General features: G+C 28.1%; 1 protein-coding gene across 3 annotated transcripts in view; it reads left to right on the top strand.

The window, feature by feature from the left end:
- The window catches only part of LOC118186346 (cGMP-dependent protein kinase, isozyme 2 forms cD4/T1/T3A/T3B-like), a 210626-nt gene that overhangs the window by 175689 nt on the left and 10778 nt on the right, over positions 1-24159 (top strand). For all 3 annotated transcript variants that reach the window (XM_085816977.1, XM_035356429.2, XM_035356428.2), the window contains exons 2-15: positions 4612-4778; positions 5048-5161; positions 7919-8024; positions 8500-8563; positions 9740-9817; positions 10510-10604; positions 11389-11460; positions 14406-14483; positions 15386-15473; positions 17989-18128; positions 19486-19575; positions 22040-22181; positions 22382-22545; positions 23922-24044. In XM_085816977.1, coding sequence (XP_085673103.1) covers positions 4612-4778; positions 5048-5161; positions 7919-8024; positions 8500-8563; positions 9740-9817; positions 10510-10604; positions 11389-11460; positions 14406-14483; positions 15386-15473; positions 17989-18128; positions 19486-19575; positions 22040-22181; positions 22382-22545; positions 23922-24044 — 1521 coding nt within the window. The remainder of the gene's footprint in view (positions 1-4611; positions 4779-5047; positions 5162-7918; positions 8025-8499; positions 8564-9739; positions 9818-10509; positions 10605-11388; positions 11461-14405; positions 14484-15385; positions 15474-17988; positions 18129-19485; positions 19576-22039; positions 22182-22381; positions 22546-23921; positions 24045-24159) is intronic.

Raw genomic sequence — 24159 nt, forward strand, 5'->3', positions numbered from 1 at the left:
GTCATACTGTTCGCAATCATAATTTTCTTTGTTACTTCATTTCATTACATTAAGTTGGGAACTACTTAATTTTCTCTGTAATTCAGTTCATTTAAAGTTCAGACTTATTCATAGATGAACGTATTATTACTAAAATACATACATGCTACGCTTATTTTTTAATTTCCTAACCTTGATAATTATCAATTAAGTATAAATGACTGATAACTTTTGCTATTCTTACGTCCATTATGAAAGTTGGTGAAGCTGTCAGAGAAAAAATTTTCGAATTCTTCTTAAATGGATTCGGATTTTCGTTCTGAATAAGACATGTTATTGTGAGCCTTGTGGAATAAAAGAGAGAAGAACACTTGCCATCGGTTATAAAAAGTTCTTTAATGTTGCGTTAGTGAGTTTTATTTTGGGGGGGGGGTAGATGATGCCAAAACACAATAGGGCTATCAAAATCGTAAAAACAACCTTGTATTTAGCGTAAATATATTGAAACACTCAATCGACACTAGGGCTATCTGACTCAGGGAGATAGGAAAGGGAGGAGGGGCCAACCCGCGCTAAAAGTCAAGCACTGCTTTGAAGCTTGGGTCACCAGATGGGGTGTTCTTTGTTTACATTCAGAAGCTCGCTTGACAAGATTCTGATAGTATTTCGACACACGACAGTTACATAGAAATCGAAAAAGGGACACTTTCGCATGAAAGAAACATTCACAGTGTGATGGCTAATAGCAATTTGTCAAAAATCACATCTTGGTTATTTTTCGATAACTAACAACAGCGATTTTGATTATGAATTTGTTTTATAAAATTCTAAGCTGTTGCACTACAAAAATATAGATTTTAAGAAAAATGTTATACTTAAAGAATGAAAAATACCTCACGGCACATTTAAAATTGTATATGTCTTTCGATACTCTTGATAGAGTATTCGCTACTTTTATTTTATTTTCCAAACGTCAAAATGTTTTAAATAAAACAAATTTTTTTCACATCCATATATTATTGTAACATGTACCTTTTAAAATTTTTTAGAGGAGAGGCTTTACTGCTGCTCATTTTAAACCCATCGTTTTAATTTTATATATCTGAAAAGTAATCACTTTGGGCTTACACGTTTTATAAATATAAAATTATGTATGTTAAAATTTTTGTAATTAGGCACATAGGTCAGATTAAGTTTTTATTAAATAGAGTAACGCATGCAAGGGCTATCTGCCTAAAGAGAGAGATGCCATCGTGGAGGAATTTTGAAGAAAAACTGACCTTTGAGTGGGTATTAAAAATAATACTTATAATTTTCATTCAAATTATATTCATATATATTTTTTATGTAAAACTTTCAGGTGTATGCTAAATTAGTGTAAATTACTTTACACGAAAAATATAGTGAATGCACAGAAATTAAAGATTTGCACATGCCGGAAATGAAAAATAGGAAATATGTATGGGTATTTATGCATGTGCTTGCAAAAAACATGTATCTGCCTTTGACAAAATACTTAAATATTCATTAAATTATTTATAAATGTATTTGAAATGAAGAATTTATTCACTTATAAACAACTGTGAAAGTGCTGTGAAGAAATCTAATTATTAAATGTATCTAATTTATAATGATTATAAATGTTATCTAAATATATAATAACCTTAATATTGAATTATTGAAATCCTGTTGACAAATACGTTATAAAAGTATTTAAGCAAGAATTGTTTGTATTGGAAAGCAATGTGTTAAAAGGTATTGTAAAGCAAATGCTATGAGATGCGCACTTAAAGAACGTAATAAAGAGTTTTGGAATATGTATTGTTGAAATGAAGAGTAAAAAAAAAAAATCTGATAAGTATAATTAAAAGAATTATTCCCCTTACATTTTATAATAACTCAGTTACAAGTTTTAAATAATACTTAAAAAAAAAAAAAAAAAAAAACTTATTTTATTCCCTTTCAAAAATGTTCAGAGAAAGTCAAGTACTATTTAATACCTATTTAATTATTAGGAATTAGCGTTCGCTAATTTCTAATAATTCTCTAATTTAAAATGAACCGAATAGAGCATTAATTATAAATTGACTTACATTTTTCGATTTAAAAGATGCCTCAGAAGCCAAAACATCATGTCATATTTAAGAAAGTATTATTTAAGAAAGTATTTAGGAAGAAGCTCTATAAATAGAAAAGAAATAATGCATGATTTTAATATTAATAATACAATAAACTTTGATCTTAATTTTTGTACCTTAACCGAATAAAATCGAATTACCTTAATTTTTTTTCTAATATAATTAACGAAAACTTGTGAAAATATTTCATTCAAATTAAACCATTCTGAGAAAAATGTCCTGTGAAAAATATGGCATTTAATTCCGTTCAGAATGAAATGTTGTTTAAAAATGTGTTGTTTTCACATACTTAGGACTCTGAAGTGTTGTAGTAAAAGAAAATATATACATTTATATGTATATTTACGACGTAATTACAAAATATATACATCCGAACGCGTCAAATCCCATAGAACTCAATGGAAAATGACCCAATGTTTTGGTCACCACGTAGGGATCGCCGGTGCTTCAGAGCTGGGTACGGGAAAAACTTGTTTAGGGCGACTCCATCTTACTTCCTACCTCCATGATCTGACTAAGAGGAAGAATGGCTTCCTGGAGAACTTTCTAAGGGAAACTGGCTCGTGTATACGTTACACATGGGGGGAGAAACCACGAAAGCACTCATGCAGATCCCGTTCTCCTGGAATCGAACCCAGGTCGGAACTACTAGTGTTCGGCGATTTTACCGCTCGGCCGCTGGTGGGCAACTTGGGTTAGAGAAATCTAGATATAACAGGGGCGTAGCTAGAGGCAAGGGGGGCATCTGTCCCCGGGCGCAGAATCCAAGGGGCGCCAAACTGATGTTACGACATTTTAGAATTAAATGTTTTCCATCCTTGGCAAGCAGTAGGGGGCGTGAAATCTTCAGTTGTCCCTGGGCGCTGAAAACCCAAGCTACGACTCTGAGATATAAGATCTTTACATATTCCACCCATTAGATTTTTCTATGCAAAAAACTGAGTTAGAGCTTGAGCAGATGATAATGGTGTACTTCTCATAAACTGCATAATCTTGTCTATAACAAGAGCAGATGCAGTCAGAGTTGAAGGTTGCAAAGGTGAGGAGGTTAGTTTAAGTTAAGAAAGAAGAGAAACACGCCAAAGTAAAACATAAAATTTGGCATAGAATCTTAATTAAATCTACGCCGAAAAGAAAGTTGTTGCTTTGCTTAATTTTAGGTTAGATTATTCGAATATGATAAAGCATACAATGGTTTTCTGCTGAATGGGAAGGATGCCTTTTGTGAAGGATTTTCTAAGGCAAATTGGGTTGTTTTCATATTGTACGTTTATAAGCGTTGCTGTCAGTTGTATTAGAAGTTATTTTAAAATGAAAAGAAAAGTTTAAATAGCGGAAATAGCTAAGATAATAAAATGAAGACTTTTTTTTATATAATCCAAGTAGAATTTTTTTTATTGAATTTGTATTTGAACTTTGTATTGTTATTGAATAAATGCAAGAAAAGGGCAAAGTCTTTTGAAGAATAATGATGAAAGAATAAAATTTTATCTTCCTTTTAATAATGATGTTAGGTTGATTATTTTAAAGTTAATCCTATACATCAATTAATATGACCCTCCCTCCATCTGATTTTGAGAAATATTCATAACATTTTAACTATACTAAGTGCAGACAGAGAAGTGTAAAATAATGAGTCAGCTGTAGAAAAAAATGTATAAATATACACTAGTATTTCCAGTTCTGAGAATTCCATAAATAAAAGTGAGCTGTTGGTTTCATTATTTTTATTTTATACGTGAATTGGTACTTTCTGATGTCAAAAACTTATATCTGACCGTCATTTAAGTGTTTTTTCAGTAAGCATAATTGTGAGGTTAATTTAGTTATTTAAATCCGATATTTTGGATTTAAATAACTAATTTACGATATTTAGTTATTTTACTAATTTACGATATTAGTTTAATTAAAACGATATTTAGTTATTTGTTGGTATGTTTATTGAATGTACGGTTATTTATCAAGGAGAGTAATATTTGTTTATGATATTGATATTTGATGTTAAATATTAATATTGTGAAAACTTGTATGAAGGCCATAATAGCTAAACAGTATCCACCTGCTGTAAGGTCGCGTAGGAATTTTTTTATAGAATTTGTTTCTTACTTTTTTATTATTATTTCTGAATAGAATAGTACGTATAGACAGTAGAAAAAAGGCAAAGCGGAGGAGGAGCTTAACTTTATTCTTTAACGAATTTTACATCCGTAGTTCTCAGTAAAACTAAGTTATTTCTTGTCTTTTTTTTTTTTTTTTTTAAATTTTATTTGGAATGTATATTCAAAGCTGAAAATGTTTACCAAAGCTAATAGGCGGTGTCTTTTCCTTTTTTTCGGGGGGGGGGGAGGAAAGGCTCTTATTCTAGTTTTTTTAAACTGCCAGGCCTTTTAAATCAAATTTAGAACTTTTGCAAAAGTTTTTAAAGATGAATTATCGATCGTTCTTTGATTAATTAATACATGGATATTGACAATTTCTTTCTTTTGTCTTTTAGATCAAAAGAGCTTATTCAGAGGGCGATTCTGGAAAATGACTTCATGAAAAACTTAGAAACCGTTCAAATTCGTGAAATTACAGACTGCATGTATCCTGTAGAATATGGCCAAGATAGCGTTATCATTAAAGAAGGTGAAGTTGGCAGTGTCGTCTTTGTTATGGAAGGTAAGGAATACAAAATTAAAAAAATAATAATAATAATAAAAATTCATTGTTAAGGGTATTTGAAGAAATTGTAAATAAAATTAAGGAATATGCTAACCTATTAATAATTCGATGCTTAATATTTTCTATTATTATGAATATAATGCATAAACCAATTTAAAAATTTTTGTGCAATAATTAAGTATAAAATGCATTTGAATTTATAGTGTTTTATTTGGTAGTGAAAAACAAAAATGTCTTTTGTTAAGTATAAAGTCTTTATTTTGCAGAAGGCAAAATTGAAGTTTCTAAAGGAGGTCGTTACTTGTGTACTTTAGGACCTGGAAAAGTATTTGGAGAACTAGCCATTCTGTACAACGGCACACGAACCGCCACTGTTACTGGTAAGTAAGAGGAAGTACTCTAATCTCATATGTAAACGTGCCCACCAGTATGCCGAGTGGATGAAAACGTTGGACATTGCTGGTTCGATGACTGACGGTTTCCGTGATTTCCCACGTGTGTAACATAAAATGAGCCAGTTTTCCCTAGCTTCATGTACTTTAACAAATTTACCAACCAACTAACCTGCAGTCATAAATATAAATATGAGCTGCTTTTCCTTAAAATTTCATGTGTCAAGTCATCCTTTTTCAGGAAATAGGCTTCGTGTCTTCTATATTTAAAGAATTAAGCTAAATCTATTAGATTGCCTTTTTCTCGGTGAACAGCAATTGGTTAACCAGTAAATAATTGATCGATATATATATATATATATATATATAAAACTTTTATAGTTATCTAGTTAATTGTGAATTTCTGTATAAATTCGAGCGAAAGAGGAATGTGTGGGCTAACTTCAGTAATAGTTTAAGAAATTTACTGGTATAAAATGTAATTATAAATATTTTAAATACGTAAATCTTCTAAATTATATTTATAATTTGTATTTACTAATTCTATTATTACCGAACGATGTCAATTCCGTAAATGAAGTGACTGAATAGTTTTGAGAACTATTGTATTAAAATGTATTTTTTCGTTCAAAAGTTTCGTGTGTAAGCTGTTTATATTCTATTTAATTTTTATTGGATAGAAATATGAAAGAGTTTATAAAGGTGGAGAGGGAGAAGTGGGTGAAATGTATTAAGTAGAATAAGGAAGTAAAAGTATTTAAAAGGCAGCAGAGAACTAAAATAATGATGAGCACATGGTGTCTTCCTCAAGTTGTCGTTGGGGTCATTCAGAAGTGTGAGTATTATTGTTAATAGAAATATTTTTCAATGGAAGAAGAAATTCAGTTATTTGTTGATAGCTAAATGTATTTAAAAAAAAAAAAAAAAAGTGATTTAAAGACACACATCCCTTCATTGACAGTTTCTACAAGCATGGGTTAGTAAACACATGGCAAACAATAAAGTTAGGTGTAATTTCAGTATGAGAAAAAAAGAGCATATAGTTGGTATTATTAGAAAATATATTAATAGTGCAATTTGGTATTAACGTTTCAGTGTTTTTCTTTCTTTTTTAAAAAACAAGAAATTTTTTTATAATTCAGTAAACATCATTTTTACTTCAGCACTATTTTAATCTAGGCGAACAGTATGTTTCTGGATGTTATCTTGTACAAGTCTGACTTAAGTTGAATTTAATGACTTGACAGTACTCAAGTTCACAGTTTCTTAAAAATGTATTTTTAAATTTGAATGTGAAAACTGCTTGTCAGGCAATCAAGAAAACATTCTACAACTGCTGGCAGTAATTTTTCTATGCATTTTTGATTAATTTTGCTGCAGTTGTCTTCTGAATAATCACTGCATATATAAAATTTATTCTTAGGTAAACTGTATAAGTAGGGCACCAGATTCTTTTCGACGCTAATGTAGTGTGTTACTTACATTGACAAATAACAAAAAAAAAAAAAAAAAACGGGTGCTTATGAGATCTTGTGAGATCAAATCAAATGATGAGATCAAATCTTCTTATGAGATCAAAATTCTCCAACTTAGCAACTCGGCAAAAGTTATGCGGTGAGTTGCATAGTTCGTGCATCGTGGTAGACTAGAATAATTATATGCATTAAAATTATGCTGCTTCGTTAGAAAAATGTCACGCAATAATAGTGATGGTTATAGTCCACTGCTGATTGTCGAAGTAGGTGAAAATGTATTTACTAAGCTTAAAATAAAGTTAGCCGTTTTTCCCTTAGCAGTGGAGTATTCATGATCTGCCAAGAGTCTAGCGATAATTCTAACTCATTTTAACAGAGATATCATATTTGGTGATTAATCACATGGGTTCATGAATGTCATGAGATTATTATGCATCCAGCTGACTGACCAAAAAATGGATTGGGCATTTTTACAGCTACAAAATATGTATTTTTGGAAAAGGCAGATGAGAGTTTTCGAAGGTGAGAGATTGAATTTGCTCCTCCTAGAACAAAAACTGCTGTTTTTAACATGTTTTATACTTGAAATTAGTGTTATGTATACATGTGGGGCTTGGTTTCTAGGGGATGAGTACACAGGCAAAACGAATCTAAGTTAGTTATTTAATTAAAACGAGTGTACATGACAAATAATTAATAAATATTGACGATACTTACAGTTGAAGTGTGATAAAGGAGGTAGTACATTTTTGCTTCGTCATGTCTGGGAAATGAGGTGGACACATCATAATCTGCTGATCGGTGTTGGTCTTAGTGCTACCATTAATCTACGAGCAAAATTGAAAGGCATCAGGTTCCAAACAGAACTAGTATTTGCCAATATTATGTAGTAAATAATAATTGAATGTCAAATGCATGATGCATTTTATGTGAATTGCGTTATGAAGACTTCCGAGCGTGTGCTGAATTTCACAATCTTATACTTAATGTAACTTATTATTTAATGTATTTATTTATTCTCAAATTTTGCAAATGTAATTGATTCGTAAATTAAACCAAGACATGCCCTTCAAAAAACTTAAAACGGAGCATAACCTCGTCATTCCTCCAAACAAATTATCAACAGTTTTGGATATTATGCTTTAAGAAAATGCCTCATTGATAGATGATAGTTCAAAATGTAATTAAAAATTGTGAACTTAGTTTTTAATTTTCATTAAAAATAAAGCTGTCTAAAATGGTAAAATTTACATGTTCTTAATTTTTTCAGCTCTTAGTGATTGCAGGCTGTGGGCTATTGAAAGGCAGTGCTTCCAAACTATCATGATGAGAACTGGGCTAGTTAGGCAAGCACAATACACTGATTTCTTAAAAAGGTAATTATTAGAAAAACATATTATTAATTCAAAAAAGGTCTTTATTAAAAACTTTTGGTTGTTTCTTTAATAAGTAGTTGATTGTATAATTGGACAAATATTTTATTATTTCTAAAGCAGATAGCTTAAAAATTGTGCATTCTTTATTTAATAATTTATTAAATTCGTATTGTTATTGTGTTGGCACATAAATATTAACTTGGGCAAATGCCACTAGATGGCTGCACTATGCAGGAAGCAGTTTATTCACAGTTTCAAAGATGGCTTGCCTGCTAGTGTGGAAATGTAGAAAATAATAATAACTTATAAAGTAATGATTAATTGTAAAGTAAAAAATACTGTTTGATTGTAAATATTACAAATTAATTTGTAAAGTGTTTTTTGTAATTTTTCTGTTTGTTTAATTGTTGTTATCATAATCATAATAATTTAACTTTTTATTTTTGCCACATTAATTATTCTGTTTTCTTTTCAGTGTACCCACATTTAGGAAATTGAAAGAAGAAACTCTCATAAAGATTGCGGATGTTTTAGAAGAGGTTGGCACTTTTTTATGTATCTTGGTCATTTTTCCATTTGTAAGCAATGCAAATCAAAAGAAGCAATTAAAAGAAAATTCTGTATTTAATAAATATTTTCCCGCTTTTAAAAATAAATTCATAGGTATATTGAAATTGGGACTTTTGTAGATAAACATTTTTTCATGCTTGATCTCCAAGCCTGTATTGCATGCATGCTTGATTATTATTTATTACAATAATTAATAATACTGAGTCTGAAGCAATTTATAAAATAAAATACTTCATTAGAATGTATTTAGTGGCATCATCAGCACTTCATCTAGTAATATTTAGCTTAATATTTGTAATATTAAGCTTCTCTTTCATTGTATTAAACTATTCGCTTAATATTATAATTTTAGACATCCTATAATTCATTTTATTTTTCTTGCCTTTTTATATATTAAAGTACTACATAATAGTTTTTAATACATTGGCAGTCTATGTGATTGTGGAAAGCAATAGTATTTTCAAAATTATTAATATGCAAAAAATATTACATACTTATAATTTTTTGCTTTCAAAGTAAAATTAGTAGTGATAATGAATTATGTAACATTTTGATCATGACAGAGAAAATTTAATTTTTACAAGGACTTCATTAGGCACCCCTACCCCAAACTTCCAATCTTTGAGGGCCCTAAAATTCCTTAAACAGTGTTGCTGCTGTAAACCACGTTTGAAAAAAAATTCTGTGGCCTAAAATCCACATGACTTCAGGGCCCATCTGTATGGATTTTTTTATCTTTTACTGTATCAGTTAATTGCTGATAATTTTCTAAATTTTTAATTTGATAATAAGTTTAGTAATTAAAACCCTTCTATGAAATAGAAGTAAATGTTAAATGCTACAATATTTTGATATTATAATGATATTTGTTATAGAGATACAGCATTTTGGTATAGCAGTGCAGTTTTCTAAAGTATGACTATTTCAAATTATAGTGCTTAAATGTAGTATACTTTATTAATTTAATATTTTATGATTATAAGTATGCTTATATTGGTTTATGAGCCAGTAGTCACAAACTCATTTGCTAAACCTGCTCATTTAATTGAATCTATAAGGTTGTTATTAATTATCATATGATTGTAAGAATAATTTTTTGTTATTATTTTGCTGTAACAAATATTTTAATAAAATATTATTTTTAGATAACATACAAATTTGGAGACTACATCATTCGTCAAGGAGCTAGAGGAGATACCTTTTTCATAATTAGCAGAGGCAAGGTTAGTTAAAAATCTTTTGTTTTTAAATTTGCAAAGTTATTTTAATGACTTCATACATTTCACTGATTTGTATAATAAGAAATTTTAATAAAAAATGCATATTGTAATATGAATGTAGAATTATTTTTAGAGCTGTATTAATGTTTAGGTTTTGTGTAGGAAGAAAATGTTCACGGGGCACCACTTATAGCACCAAACGTAAGCATTGGTGAGTGAAAAATTGACCTTGTAAGAACAGTAATGTATCATGTAATATGTATGATGTTTAATGTGAACATTACCAAATGTGTGGCACTGAATTTTATGTGCCACTATGTACACAGTGATCTGTTTTTGCTTAAAAAATATCACAGAATTCTACAAATCAAGCATTTTTCACCACCTTGACGTTGTATATATTTAAGGTTATACAGCTGTTCATTCCTGTTCATATCACATAATGAACAGCTGTTACTGAATGTTTTAACATTAGCCATACCGCTGGTGACTGGTGCCCTGTTAATAGAAAAGTGTCAAAAAAACTTCCAGTTGACAAGTTTTTTTATTTTTTTATTTTTTTTTTTTTTAAGTGCATTTTCCTTGTTGCATTTTTAAAGCACTTAAGTTTTTATCATTATTTTACATTTTTTGTAAGATTTAATGTTTACATAAAATATATTTTAATATAAACATTTTTAAATTACTCATTCTAGGTGAAAGTTACTATAAATGATCCCGTGGAGCAAACTGAAAAATATGTCAGAACTCTATGTTATGGTGACTTTTTTGGAGAAAAGGCTTTGCAAGGGTAACAAATTTTAATTATTTTTGCTGTGTTATAGCTATTTATTACTTTTTGTATTTAAAATTAATACTGTAATTTAAATTTTTATTTAAATTGGAAATGTTTCAAATTTATTTCATTTTTTGATACAAATTAAAGAGTATCCTAAAAATTTGAATTTTTTTTAATGTTTTATCTTCTATACATTAAAATATTTTAATTTTTTGTGTATTTAGTATATTCGAAGAAATTAGTTATTGTTATGGAAATGCAGTTCCTTTTGCTTGTTAATATGTAAATGATTTTTAAACATCTTTAGAGATTAAGATTAACACACTGAACAAATATTAATTTATAAGTCAAACAACAAAAATCAATGTCATATTTTCAAATTTTTACAGTAAATCACACTTTGAAAATTTGAAAATATAATGCTGATTTTTGTTGTTTGACTTCTAAATTAATCTTTAGAGATCTCAAAATTTTGTAAGAATCATGTGTGTTTAAAAAATTTTCACTATGCACTCTTTGTCCCAATATTTATTTGGATAAATTTTTGCTTAAAATATCACAACATTCATTTTTAGCAACTTTTTGTATTCTCATTTTTATAAAAAATTGTTCTGTTAATTCATCCCCATAGCTTTTAAAGTTCCTCATATTCTCTGTAAAAAGAAGTAAAATAAAAATTTTATAATTTGCTTTAAAAGATAAAACTTTTAAATTAAAAATATCTAGACTTGATTTGTTCATGTTTTGTTTAAGGAGATATGAGTAATTCTTATTTTCCCCCTTCTGTTCTCTTAAGTGAGGATGTTCGAACAGCGAATATTGTTGCTGATGATCCTGAAGGAGTAACTTGTTTAGTCATTGACAGAGAGTAAGTCATGTTCATATTTAGTAATGTCATTTTAGACCAAAATAAATAACTAAATGCTAGTTTGCTTTAATTTATTAGGCTTAATGCATTTTGATAAACCTGGTATAAACCTGGTATTAAGAAAAAGAGGGAAAATTTTGCAAATTTTCAGTATCTATTCAAAAGCTGACTGAAGGAAGACTTTTATTTCATGCTGAAACTGGTATTTAAATTAAATACTTTGTATCCAATATATTATTCCTGGCATAAACTTTTGAATCATATAATCTTATATAACTTGAAACATCTTAGATGCAGAAATATATGAATAATATAAATATAATAATATTCATGTTACTGAAGGTATGTGTGTCAGTAAGTCAGCCAGTAAGTTAAATGAGAATAATTATTTCAGATTAGGGGTCTTCAACCTTTCACATCCGAGGGCCACATCAGTAAATTCACAAAGATACGCAGGTCATAAGTATGTCAAAAAAATAATATAGTAAGAAAATTTATCTAAAAAATGGAGGTTTGTTTTGCAAGACTACAATTGATTGTAAGCGAAGAGATAGCATTACAGACTTGTATATAGTATATATAGTATATGTATATACATTGGTTCCAAAAAGTCAAACAGAAGTCAAATTAAAATGTTTTAAAACTTTTTCTTAACTATGAAAAAAAAAAAAGTATAAAGATGATTGTACGGAACGATGTTACAAAATGCATTTGCAATTAAAAAAAAAAAAAGAGAAAGAAAGAAAAAAAAAAACTTAACATTACTAGTGGAAGATGGTAGTTACTTTAGTTTTAACGTGAATCTGTGTTGTTGTAATTCATAAAGTTTCCTCCAAATGTCTGTCTGTTAGCTGTGTTCTTGTTTTTGATTTTAGGATTTTCATTTTACAAAAAGGCTGTCTTGTGTGTAGGTACTGCCAAAGATAAAAGACGTGAAGAGTGCATGTTTACAAATTCCTGATACTTGTCATTGGTCATGTACTTTAAATAAAAATAAATGAATCTAGGATTTTTAAGAAACTTGCATTTTACTGCAGAATTACACTGTAAATCTATAAATTCTAGTTGAAGTTCAAGTGGAACACATATTACCTAAGATAAAGTGAAATTTTTGAAAAATTTGTCATTTTTAGAAAATTTTATCTCAAGTAATATCAAGTATGTCAATAAAATGTTTTAAATGTCAAGAATTAAAAAAAAAAAAAAAAAAAAAAAAAAGGTTTTTTACGATAAAAAGCTGACAAGGCAATTTTTCTTGAAATCAAAATTTCTTAAAATTCTTCAATTTTTCTTCAAATTCAAATGTGGGGCCACTAAAATATCTTCAGCGGACCATGCGTTGAAGACCCCTATGTTAGATAATATGTCTGAACTTTTAGCACTAATTCTGTTAGATAATATGTCTGAACTTTTGGCACTCTTAAACAGTAAGTAAAAAGAGTTTCTTCTTAGCAACTGTATTGCTAGTTGTTGCAAGTGAAATCATATTCAACGATATTGTAAAGAACCATAAAGCAAACCTTACTTCTAGCTTCATTCTTATTGGTAGATTGCATATGTTCACAGCAATCATGATATCTGTTATCAAAAATTTTAGTCAGCCAGTACTGCATATTAATTATAATATTCCCAAAGTCTGAATTTAAAATTTTGTTTTTGCATCATTTGCAAGCATATTATTATTAATCGCATTGATAACTATTTTGCCAAGCTTAAGAAAGTAATGTACATCAAGAGAAAATGCTTGAAATCACCTTCATGTTAGAAGGGAAAAAACATCATTTAAGACACTTTTTTATACAACATTACAGCTTAGTGGGATCTGTTCAACAACTGGTATATGTCTTTTTTTTAACAGTTTCTGTGTTAAATCATATGTATTGGAGGGAGAACATATATACTTAAGCAATTGCTGAGCCTTTTAAGAGATCTGTCTGGGAAGCATATTAAATTTTACATTGTAAAACAAGGAACTATTTCTTCCATTTATTGGTAAAGAAATTAAGATATGCTGTGTGTATTATTTGAGTATTGTGATTGTGGTGCTAGTGTCTGACACAATTTGAATATGTTACTTTTTGTTTGACATTTGCATTGTTTTTTGAGTAAACTTTGACATAAAAATTGATTTGATTTTTTATTTATCTAAGCAAAATAGTTTATAGTAATGCATATATTGTACTTACCACAGAAATAATGTATTAGAAGTAGTTGTGAGTACAAATTTAATTTAAAAAATTTAATCCTAAATAAATGCTTTTTGAAAATAATTTATTCATAAATGCTGTGACTATTAAATAATTTTTTTCTTCTACTAGCAAGATATTCGATTTTTCTCCCCTAAATCTGATTAAAAACTAATGGCAAAATTTCATGCCACAGAAATATGTTTTTTTTATTCATATGTTAAACAATTATTAGGCATTTTTTAGTCTTTATTTTTTTACTTCTTATTTTGCAGTGTTGTTATGCAATAATAAACTTTAGTAGTACTATGGAAATGGCAATAACATTCTAAAACTTTAAATTTTTATAATTTCAGCTTTTTAGGAATACTTGTGATGTATATTTAGTTTTCATATTTTATTAAGGAATAAATTATGTTTTTATATAACTGACAAATTATAGGTTAATTATGTGCTAAAATTGAATTTGAGGTTAATTATGTACTTAAATTGAATTGTGTTTTTCTTGCCTTACAGCAAGGGTGCAAAATTGTATATTTATAGTGTTGTTTGAAAAATAAAAATATTTCTTTTATTTAAGAGAGATAAATTGCTTCTTCTTTTTATAGTTTGTTTTCTTTATTTAAAGAATAAAATTATTGCAAGTGTTATAATTCTTTAAATAAAGAAAACAAACTATAAAAAGAAGAAGCAATTTATTAATAAAATTATTGCAAGTGTTATAATTTTATGTTTACATACATATTTTTTTCTTTCTAGTGCATTCCATCAACTTATTAGTCATATTGATGAAATAAAAACGAAGAGGTATGATGAGGATGCCAGTTTTAGAAGGAAGTAAGTTCTCAGTATTTGTACTTATGTGGTATGTCATTTAAGATAATGCCAATAAAGTCTGTGATTCTGTCTACTTTTCTTGCTTTTATATCTTTTTCCTTTTCTAATTTCTGCAATTAATTAATTCTGTACCTTTTGTATTAGCTGTGTATCAGTTCAGATATTTACTGAATTAAGATTTCAAATAGTGAGTTAGTTTTGAAAAACATTCCATAACAATTATTCTGTGTAAAATTTATGTAGAACTTTATTTAAATTAAAATTTCACTGAATGACATTGTAGCATTCTGCTGCATATTTCTGTCATTTTAAAGTGCATTGAGAAAAGTGGCAAAAACTTACTTTCTTTTAAAGCTAACCATTAACTTATTAAATAACAATAACAATAATAATTAGCAATAAAATATTTAACATCGCATAAATATTTTGTTTCTGATAATCATTTTCCATAACGTATTTTTTTTCTATAAAAAAATTAAAGTTTGTAGCATATATCTTAATGTAATTGTATATGCATGAACTACTATTTTGCTTTAAATACTCATTCTTCCTACTCTTTTTCTTGCTCTACCAAGCTTTCATATTTGAGAGTTGAGGTAAGTTGTGTTTCTTCTGTGTAATGTTAAATGTAATGCTTCATTGAATCATGAAGTTCTGATGGATAAACATCAATGACATATGAAAAAATTATTTCTATTTTTATTGGTACTTGCAATTTTATTGCTCGCTGAAATATTTTAATTCTTTGCAAGTGTACTTGTATTTAATTATTATAATATTACTTATTATGATATTATTAATAATTACTTATGATATTAATTGTTAATAGTGTTATTTTCTAACTTTTGGACATTGTTTAATTATTTCAAACTATGGTAATAATTATTGTTAATTTATTTTAGAGCAAATGAAGAATTTTCTGACATTAGGCTTAGTGATTTGAGAATTGTTGCAACTCTTGGTGTAGGAGGATTTGGTCGTGTTGAATTGGTAAGTATACACACAGAATTATGTAACTCTTATATAGTATAAAATGCTGAAATGCCAACACAGGAATTTTTTTTTCTGTTATTTTCTTAATTATTGAGGATTTCTCATTGAATAGTTAATAGACACTGACTTAATGTACCATTTGAACTGTTCTTATTTATGCAACCCACTCAGATTTTTGACTACAGCAGTATAAAACTATAGGTATTGAAAGAGAAAATTTTAAATAGCTATTAAAAGAATATGTTTTAAAGACTATTAAGTATTGTTAAGTGAATAAGAAAAATGGCATGAAAATTTAGAACTGAAGTATAATTTTTAGAAATAAGAAGTATGGCACTCTTGGAAAAAGAACTTACTCGCTGCACTAACTATTTGCATGTAAATTTCAGTGCACAGATTAAACATGAAACTAGTCATGCTTAATCTGTACCCATTTAATTAACTATTCCATAGTTTTGTGATATGAATATAGTTATTTTCTTAAATTACTTTATTTATAGAAAAGTAGCAGAAGTTTTTGTCATTAAGTATGGTTCAAATAATAATCATTCTGAAAATGAAACAAAAATAAGCACTTTTCTTTTTTTTAAAGTGGCTTAGTTCTATTTTAGATATTTGCATTGTTATTCATCTTTCTCATGAAATTCCTATTGATGAAACTGCAAAATGTCATACTTGAATAATAAAAAGTCTGTTTATATTCATATATATTATATGCTATTGATTATTATCCTCCAAGATGCATTACAGTGAATGGCATTGGTCACAAAATTCGGTGCTTTTGTAATAATTTCAGATGACATAAAAGAATTTTATCCCAAATTCTTCTCTAGAATTATATTACAGAAATCTAAATCAGATATGATGTTATTGTGAGATATGGTAAGAATGGTTAATATTTGTCCATTAACCCCTTCGAGCTGGGTAGCGAAAACGCGCGCTTATCGCGGAGGCCGGCAGTGTCTTCCGCGAGCGTCTCTCCAGGGCCGGGGGGCTCTTTTGCTACTAAGCCTAAATCCATGAAATTTCCGAAGTATCAACGCATTGTTTAATAATGCTCTATAGAGTATTTAAACAGCTTATGCTTTATAGATATTTATATATATATACTTTAATTACCTTATTTCTTGTTTAAAGGCATATTTTACACATTTTATTTTAATTACTCACCATTATATGACTTTTAACATTATAATCTGAAAACTAAATATATTACTTAAAATTCTCTTTTTGTATGAAAAATTTAAAAACAGGGATCTACACACAGTCCTACGTTACATTCCTTGAACTCGTAATAACTCATTTGCCGTTTTGGAGGATTTTTCTGGGAATGTGAACAAACGAAGCATCGTCGTCTCATTTTCTTATCAATCTCTTCTCAACAAAGTTTTGGAAAATATCTTTCAGTTAATCTTTCAGAATCAATATCTGAAATATTTTGCATCATTTCTGCTATTTCATGCTCTGTTAAACATTTTCGACGCTTTGACATTGAAACGGTAAAAACAGAAAGAATTCACGTCTAACAAGATCTAATTATTTTCTAAAAACTGAACTGTAAACGGAAGTACTCAATGCTTTAGCGCATATAAAACTTCTACTTACAATAAGCAACTACCATGTGCGAATAAAGTGCGATTTAAAGAGACGTCATAAATCACGCCATTCGAAAACATTTAGTTCCCCGTTTGTTTATATGATCAAAAACACGTGTATGTGAGTCATGCTTCTCTCATTTCAAGTAGAAGGAAGGTCTAATGCACGTGTATCTGAAACCATATGGACATACAGTGCCATCTTGTGGCAGAAATTATAGTTTGAAAAACGTTCCAAGGTACTGGCACAAATACGTGACAGTCGGTAGAGAATGCAACAATCCTCTGGCACGCCTGCATGTCGGCCGGTAGATAAATGTGTTCATTGCTGGCACGTATATGTGACAGTCAGCGCGAAGGGGTTAACTTTTCATTTGTAGTTTTGTAATAAAAGCAAAACTTGTAGTATCATGATTTCATTGCATAAACAAAAAATAATTTTACATATGTATAAAATATACACACTTCACATTATTTTTCATAGTTTTAGTCTCAAACAGTACAAAAGTACATTTCATTATAATAGACATACTATTCAGTATTTGCATCCTGGTGACAAAAACAGTGCATAACTGAAATAAGATTATGCACATGCATTTCGCTTTTTAAAAGCCATAACAGCAAAATATGCTTTTATTTTCACAAATATTTTTAGTTCTCATTTTTCAACTTACTACATGTTGACTTGAAAAGTGTTTCTCCCATATTATATGTTTATATTTAGTGTAAGGAACATATATTTAGAGTTACTTGGATTAAAAATTAAATACTGACCAAGAGCACATGAATAATTATAAAATTTACTTATATAATATTTTACTGTATTAAATTTTTTTCTGGTATTCTTACTGTATTCTTGTTTTTAATTTGAATTATTCTTATTTTAAAGTCAGTTCCTAATTATTATCTTCTTATAGGTTCAACTAAACAATGACAGTACACGATCATTTGCTTTAAAAGTTATGAAGAAAGCACAGATAGTGGAGACTCGCCAACAACAGCATATATTATCAGAACGAATTATAATGGAAGAATCAAATTGTGATTTTATTGTGAAGTATGTGTTTAAGTACTTGTATGAAAGATATCTTCGTTTCATTATTAAAAATAAATGTGAGCCTTTTAATATTTGTTTTTGATAACTGTACCCTAGAGGTATGCAAATTTTATTATGTTGTAACGTAAGATCATCCGTGATGGATGAATAAACAGACCAGCGGTCTTTTAAATATTTATTTTAAAACTTAATAAAGATTTCTTGATTAATAAAAAGTAAAATATAATACAGCTATATTACAAAAACATCTGCTTGATGAGGCTCTGAAACAGTCGTAAGGTGCGACTTACCTATAGCATCCTTTTAAGCATAATTCTCTCACATAAACCTCTTTCTTTCCTTTAACATCATTGTCACAAGGAAACACACAGGGGGGGGGGGCATCTTAACAACTTCCTTTTGATGATTACCTTGCCAGTGATTTAGCAGACACTGAATGATCGTTCGCACGGAAACCGCACAAGGGGATACCCTTAACACATTTCCATCATTAACTACGCGCAAAAATTAGTCCTCTTGAAAACAGGAAGTCCTGTAATTTAAACTGACGTTTTATCAGAGATGAGAATTGTCTAAAATGCAAAAGGCATTAGTAATATTATTGAAAATAATGTGACTAACATCTTCTATCATAATCACTGAAATAAATTTTAGGTTATAATACTGTATTAAATCATGTTTAATATTTATGAGAACTATACTGAGAACGGTCAGGGAATAAGTTGATGAATATTTCAACTTATAGGTACTGAGAACAGAAGTTCTTGAATTGTGGGAGAGTCTTTAATTTATCATTTAAATTTTAACATAACATTTCATATCGATTAGCATGCTGAGATATTTAAAATAATTTGTATAACATTGTAAAACATTTTATCTTTTTTTGTAATGTATGTTTTGTAATATTTGACTATATATTTGTTTTACATATTTTATATATATATGCCATGTAACTTATAATGTATTTAACTGATAATTTTGATAAACATTTATACCATAAGTGTAATGCATACAAGGGATTTCTAATGCTTTTAATGGTGTACTTGACTCTATCATTTAGCAATTAATTTGCTGCATTCTACTTTATCATTGTTTTATGAGAGTTATTTTATTTATTTTTGGTTTAATCTATTTTTCATCATAAGGATTTATTTATCATCCTCTATAATTAGACTTTATTTTATGCAGTGCTGTAAATATCTTTGATTTGCATATCATTTATGTATTATGTGTAAAATATGTGCATTACTCATCTTAATTTCACATAATTTTTATTGTTTGTTTTGGTATAGTCATTATAAGTATACTTTCAGTTTTTGTTGAATAAAATGCCTGATTTTATACTTTTTCTTTTCAGATTGTATCGTACATTTAAAGATAAAAAGTACTTATATATGTTAATGGAGGCGTGTTTAGGTGGTGAACTTTGGACTTTACTGAGAGACAGGTATGAAATAAAAAAAAAATGTTTTTTGAACATGTTAAAATGGCTTATGTAATTTTTATTTACATGTAACTATTAAAAATTTTACAATTATTCTAATATGCATTCTTAATATTAATTATGTAAAGTACTTTTCTTACTCATTATCAAATATGTAATATATGGCATTAATTTGAATAGTACAGTCTTTTAAGCTGCATTTGAAATATTGAAAAGAATCTGCCATCCAGTAACTCCTTAAATTTTACAAATTTTGCCACCTTTAAATTCTGCCGCCTGGTGCAGCTGCACCTGTTGCACATGCCCTGGTCCCAATTCAGTTTGCACTTCATTTCATTTCAGTTTGAAAATTAAATGAAATGAATTAAAAATTTCAATTTGCACATACTATTTGTAAAATATCCATTGATATCAGAAAGGTTAACAAAGTTGGCTATATGATTCTCACTGAAATTTATCTCTAAGAATGATTTGGTCATTTAGGATTTGTAGAAGAAGGAGGGAAATATTGTGATCATGATTAAAAAAAAAAGGTGATTTTTTATGATTTATTGTTTTAACACCCACTAGTAATCAAAGGTTTTTGGAAGTCCTTTGAACCCTTTTCCAATCCTCTTTCTCAGTGAACGTGGTGAACATAAAAAAGAATTCCTCCATATTAGATCACAATGCATGAAATTTTCCAGTGGTTGGTCGTAAATTTGCATATTTCTGGTGAACAGGACAAACTTTTCCCTGTTGTGGGTGTCAGAAAGTTGAGAAAAAGATTGGAATTCGAAGGAAAGGAATAGTGAATGAACCTTTTCATCCATTGTGGAAGAATATTTAAATTTTGTTTCATGTAACCTAATAATTTCTGTGCATAACAAAAGCTTTATTAACCCGTAAATGCTATCCAGGTCATTAAATTATCACATTCATTGCTGTAAACTGAGAACTCTTTTAAGTGTTTTGCATATATGATTATTAATTATTTGTTTTTAAAACAGAGCTTTATATGTGTATATGTGATCAATGTTTGCTGTAGAAATAATCTAATGAGTTTTGATACTGTAACAGTTTCAAGTATGGTTTTTAAACATTTATATGTAAAATTATGTATTTTCGAATACAAATTAAAAATGTGCTTCTTATGAAAGATTCCAACTTGCACTGGTTTAATATTAGAACTGTAATATATTCTGATGCATAAATTAATTTCTAAAATGAGTAATATTTCTTTAATATGGAATGTAACTATGTTTACTTGTTACACAAATACTGTTAGTCTTAGAAGAGCAAGATTCTAAATTTACATTATAAAAGACATTAAAATCAACTAGTGAATATATGCTTGACAAGGCTGAGATGAAAAAATAAACTGCTGTTATTTAGTATTTTAATTTATTTGACTTCTAATGGTCTTATATACATATACATATATATATATATATATATAAAGTTTACACATTGTGCTGTAATGTCCTGATAATCCATTATGGGGGTGGATATTTTAAGAATGTCTGAAAAAAAAATTATGAGAAAATCATTTATTAATCAATTAGCAGAAATACTTTGATAGACTTCATCCAATATATATAATATAGTATTAAAGAAATGTTTTACAACAAAAATATTCCAAATTAGATTTTGGTTGTATTCCTCTTCCTTTTCTTCCTTTTTTTATGTATTTTTTATTGTTTTTACGTTTTCTTTGGGTTTAAAAACACTGAGTTAATGGTGTTTTTTTACATTTTATAATGGGAGATTTCGGGATTGTACTGTTTTTAAATTTCATTTCTTTCATGTTTTTCTGATGGTGGTTAAAAATTTATTACTCTTTGTCTAATATATATATATATATATATATATACACACACATACACATGCATGATTTATACTTTTATGGCTACAGTAGTAGAATTACATTATTAAAAAAGGACATATAATGGGAATGCTTATTCTATAATATAATTTCATAGTTTGTATAATAACTGTCCACACTCCACGTGACTACACATAAATTTAAATGATAAAGTTCAGATGCTCTTTTTTTTTGTGTGTGTATTTTTAAGTCAAGTAAAATCAATGCAGAGTACATATTCTGTCCTCTACAGCAGCTTTTGATAAGTTGGCCTACTGATGTTTAAAAGCACTGAAGCTAAAAGAAGCAATTTCACACTGCAGTTTAGTATTCAGAAAAGTTCATCATTCAAAAGAGGGCAAAATGAAATGAAATAAATCTTAAAAATTGATAATTTTCATCATATTTTTATTGTTCCTGAATGAATGAATGACATTTAAAAATGTTTAAACTGAATGAAATTATAAAATTAATATGATGAATGTATTAACAAAAATTACATATTTTTTCTTTCTTTCTTTCTTTCTTTCTTTCTTTTTTTTTTTTTTTTTCTATTTCATTGCATGATAATAGATTGAATAGCCCTTGAGCAATTTGTTTATAAATTTTATTCTTCAATTTCAGAGGATCATTTGATGATTCTACTACTCGCTTTTATGCTGCTTGTGTTGTCGAAGCTTTTGATTACTTGCATTCAAGAAATATTATTTATCGAGATCTGAAACCAGAGAACATGCTTCTTGATTCTCAAGGTTATGTGAAATTGGTGAGGATTCTAATAATTGATTTACTTTTGTTATCTATTTACCTTTTTATTAATATAGTGGATATAAAAGATATAAAATTACTTTTAGTACATATGCCAGTTATTTCGTGATGCAGTAATTTTCTTTTCCAATATTCTTGTTTTCGTTGTCAAAAATTCTGATATTCTATTTTAATTGTAGATAATTATTTTGTATATAGGTTGATTTTGGTTTCGCTAAGAAGTTACCAAATGGTCGCAAAACATGGACGTTTTGTGGTACTCCTGAATATGTAGCTCCTGAAGTCATTCTAAATCGTGGCCATGATACATCTGCTGATTTTTGGTCTTTAGGTGTTCTCATGTTTGAATTGTTAACTGGCACGTAAGTATCTATATTTAATGATTATTATTTAGGATATTTATAACTTCTGTTTATAGAATGTTGTTGTTGTTACATATGACTTTATTGGAATAATCAATCCATACATATAAAACAGCTCAAGTATCACACAAGAACAAAGATACAGAATAAAAAGAAAACATTAAAAGTAAGAATCGGAAAAAATGAACATGGGAATAAAAGTAAAAAGTAAAAAGTTTTAAAAACAAGGATTATTTTTTTTCTAGAGTAAATTGTAATATCTAGAGGAAAATTTCATATGTAAAAGTTTGTCCATTAATTGTATGTTGTTTTAAAATCGTTGAATTTGTTTTGTAATTTTATAAGCAAAATGTAAAAACAGGAACATTATTTAATAAATTTATATTCAAAGAGATTTTTTTTAATTTAATCCAAATTGTTTGCAGGAATCACTGCAAGTACTTGCAAATGAGAGTATAGAAATTGTTGTAAAATATTTTCCTTTAGAAAAAGAAGCAAATTCTAATTTTGGTTAATTTCATATGGATGTTGATATATAACATTTAAAATAGGAACAAAGATAGTTTCAGTCTTTAAACTGGGAAATAGAATTGAAATTATGATATTTCATTTGAAATGCATAATCGTGTGGTTCAAAAAATCTCTAAAGTCTGCATTATAAAACAAGAAGTTAGGTATACCACAACTTGTAAGATGTAATACAATATCAGCATTTGTGTATACTATATATATATATATATGTATGATAACTACATATTAAAATACTATATGTAGAGAGAGAGAGTCAAAACTCTATTATAACAAATTTCAAGAATCTAAAAGCATGGTTGAGTATATCTGATCCAATTAAAAAAAAGAATTATTTCAGAAAAAAATTTAAAAAATTGACTGAAAAGTCACAACAAAACTGATTAGGATACTCACCTCTACCCAAAGAAGTGAATTAATTAAAAACTTTTGTAATTTAAAAAGTCATATTAATGGTTAATTGCAATAATTATTGTATCCAATCATTAAATTAGTATAAATGACAAAAAATACTGTGAATTTAACTTTTAATTAACTTCTGAATACAAAAGTAATCTGCAATTTTCTATTAGCATGATATAGATAGTAAGAAATATATGTATTTTTATCAAAAAGGTCTGCAGTTTTGTGTGAATAAAAACTTATTAATAAACGCAAAGAAAATATTTGTATAATTTTTCTTGGAATTAAACATTTTCAAATACTTGATTTTTAGTCTTTTTCAGTTTATTTTTTTTCAAAAATTTTATTTATCAGAAGTTTTGTCAAGAGAATCAATAAACTTACATTTTATTAAGAAATTTTCCAAATCATGTAATAAAGTTTACTAATTCAGTTTTTCTTTTCAGACCACCATTTACTGGTCCTGATCCTATGAGGACGTATAATATAATCTTGAAAGGAATTGACATAGTTGAGTTTCCTAGATCAGTATCTAGACATGCAGCGAATTTGATAAAGCGATTATGTCGGTATGTTTGTTTCATTGTGTATATATCTGATTTTATTGTCTTTCATGTAATCTTTTCATATTTTGATAGTACAGTAGAAGTCCAGAAATCCGCAAAGCTTGGGACCAGAGGTTGT

Source organism: Stegodyphus dumicola, chromosome 5 (assembly GCF_044657685.1).
Source record: "Stegodyphus dumicola isolate Sdum_Otavi_A_Nest chromosome 5, ASM4465768v1".
NCBI lineage: Eukaryota > Metazoa > Arthropoda > Arachnida > Araneae > Eresidae > Stegodyphus > Stegodyphus dumicola.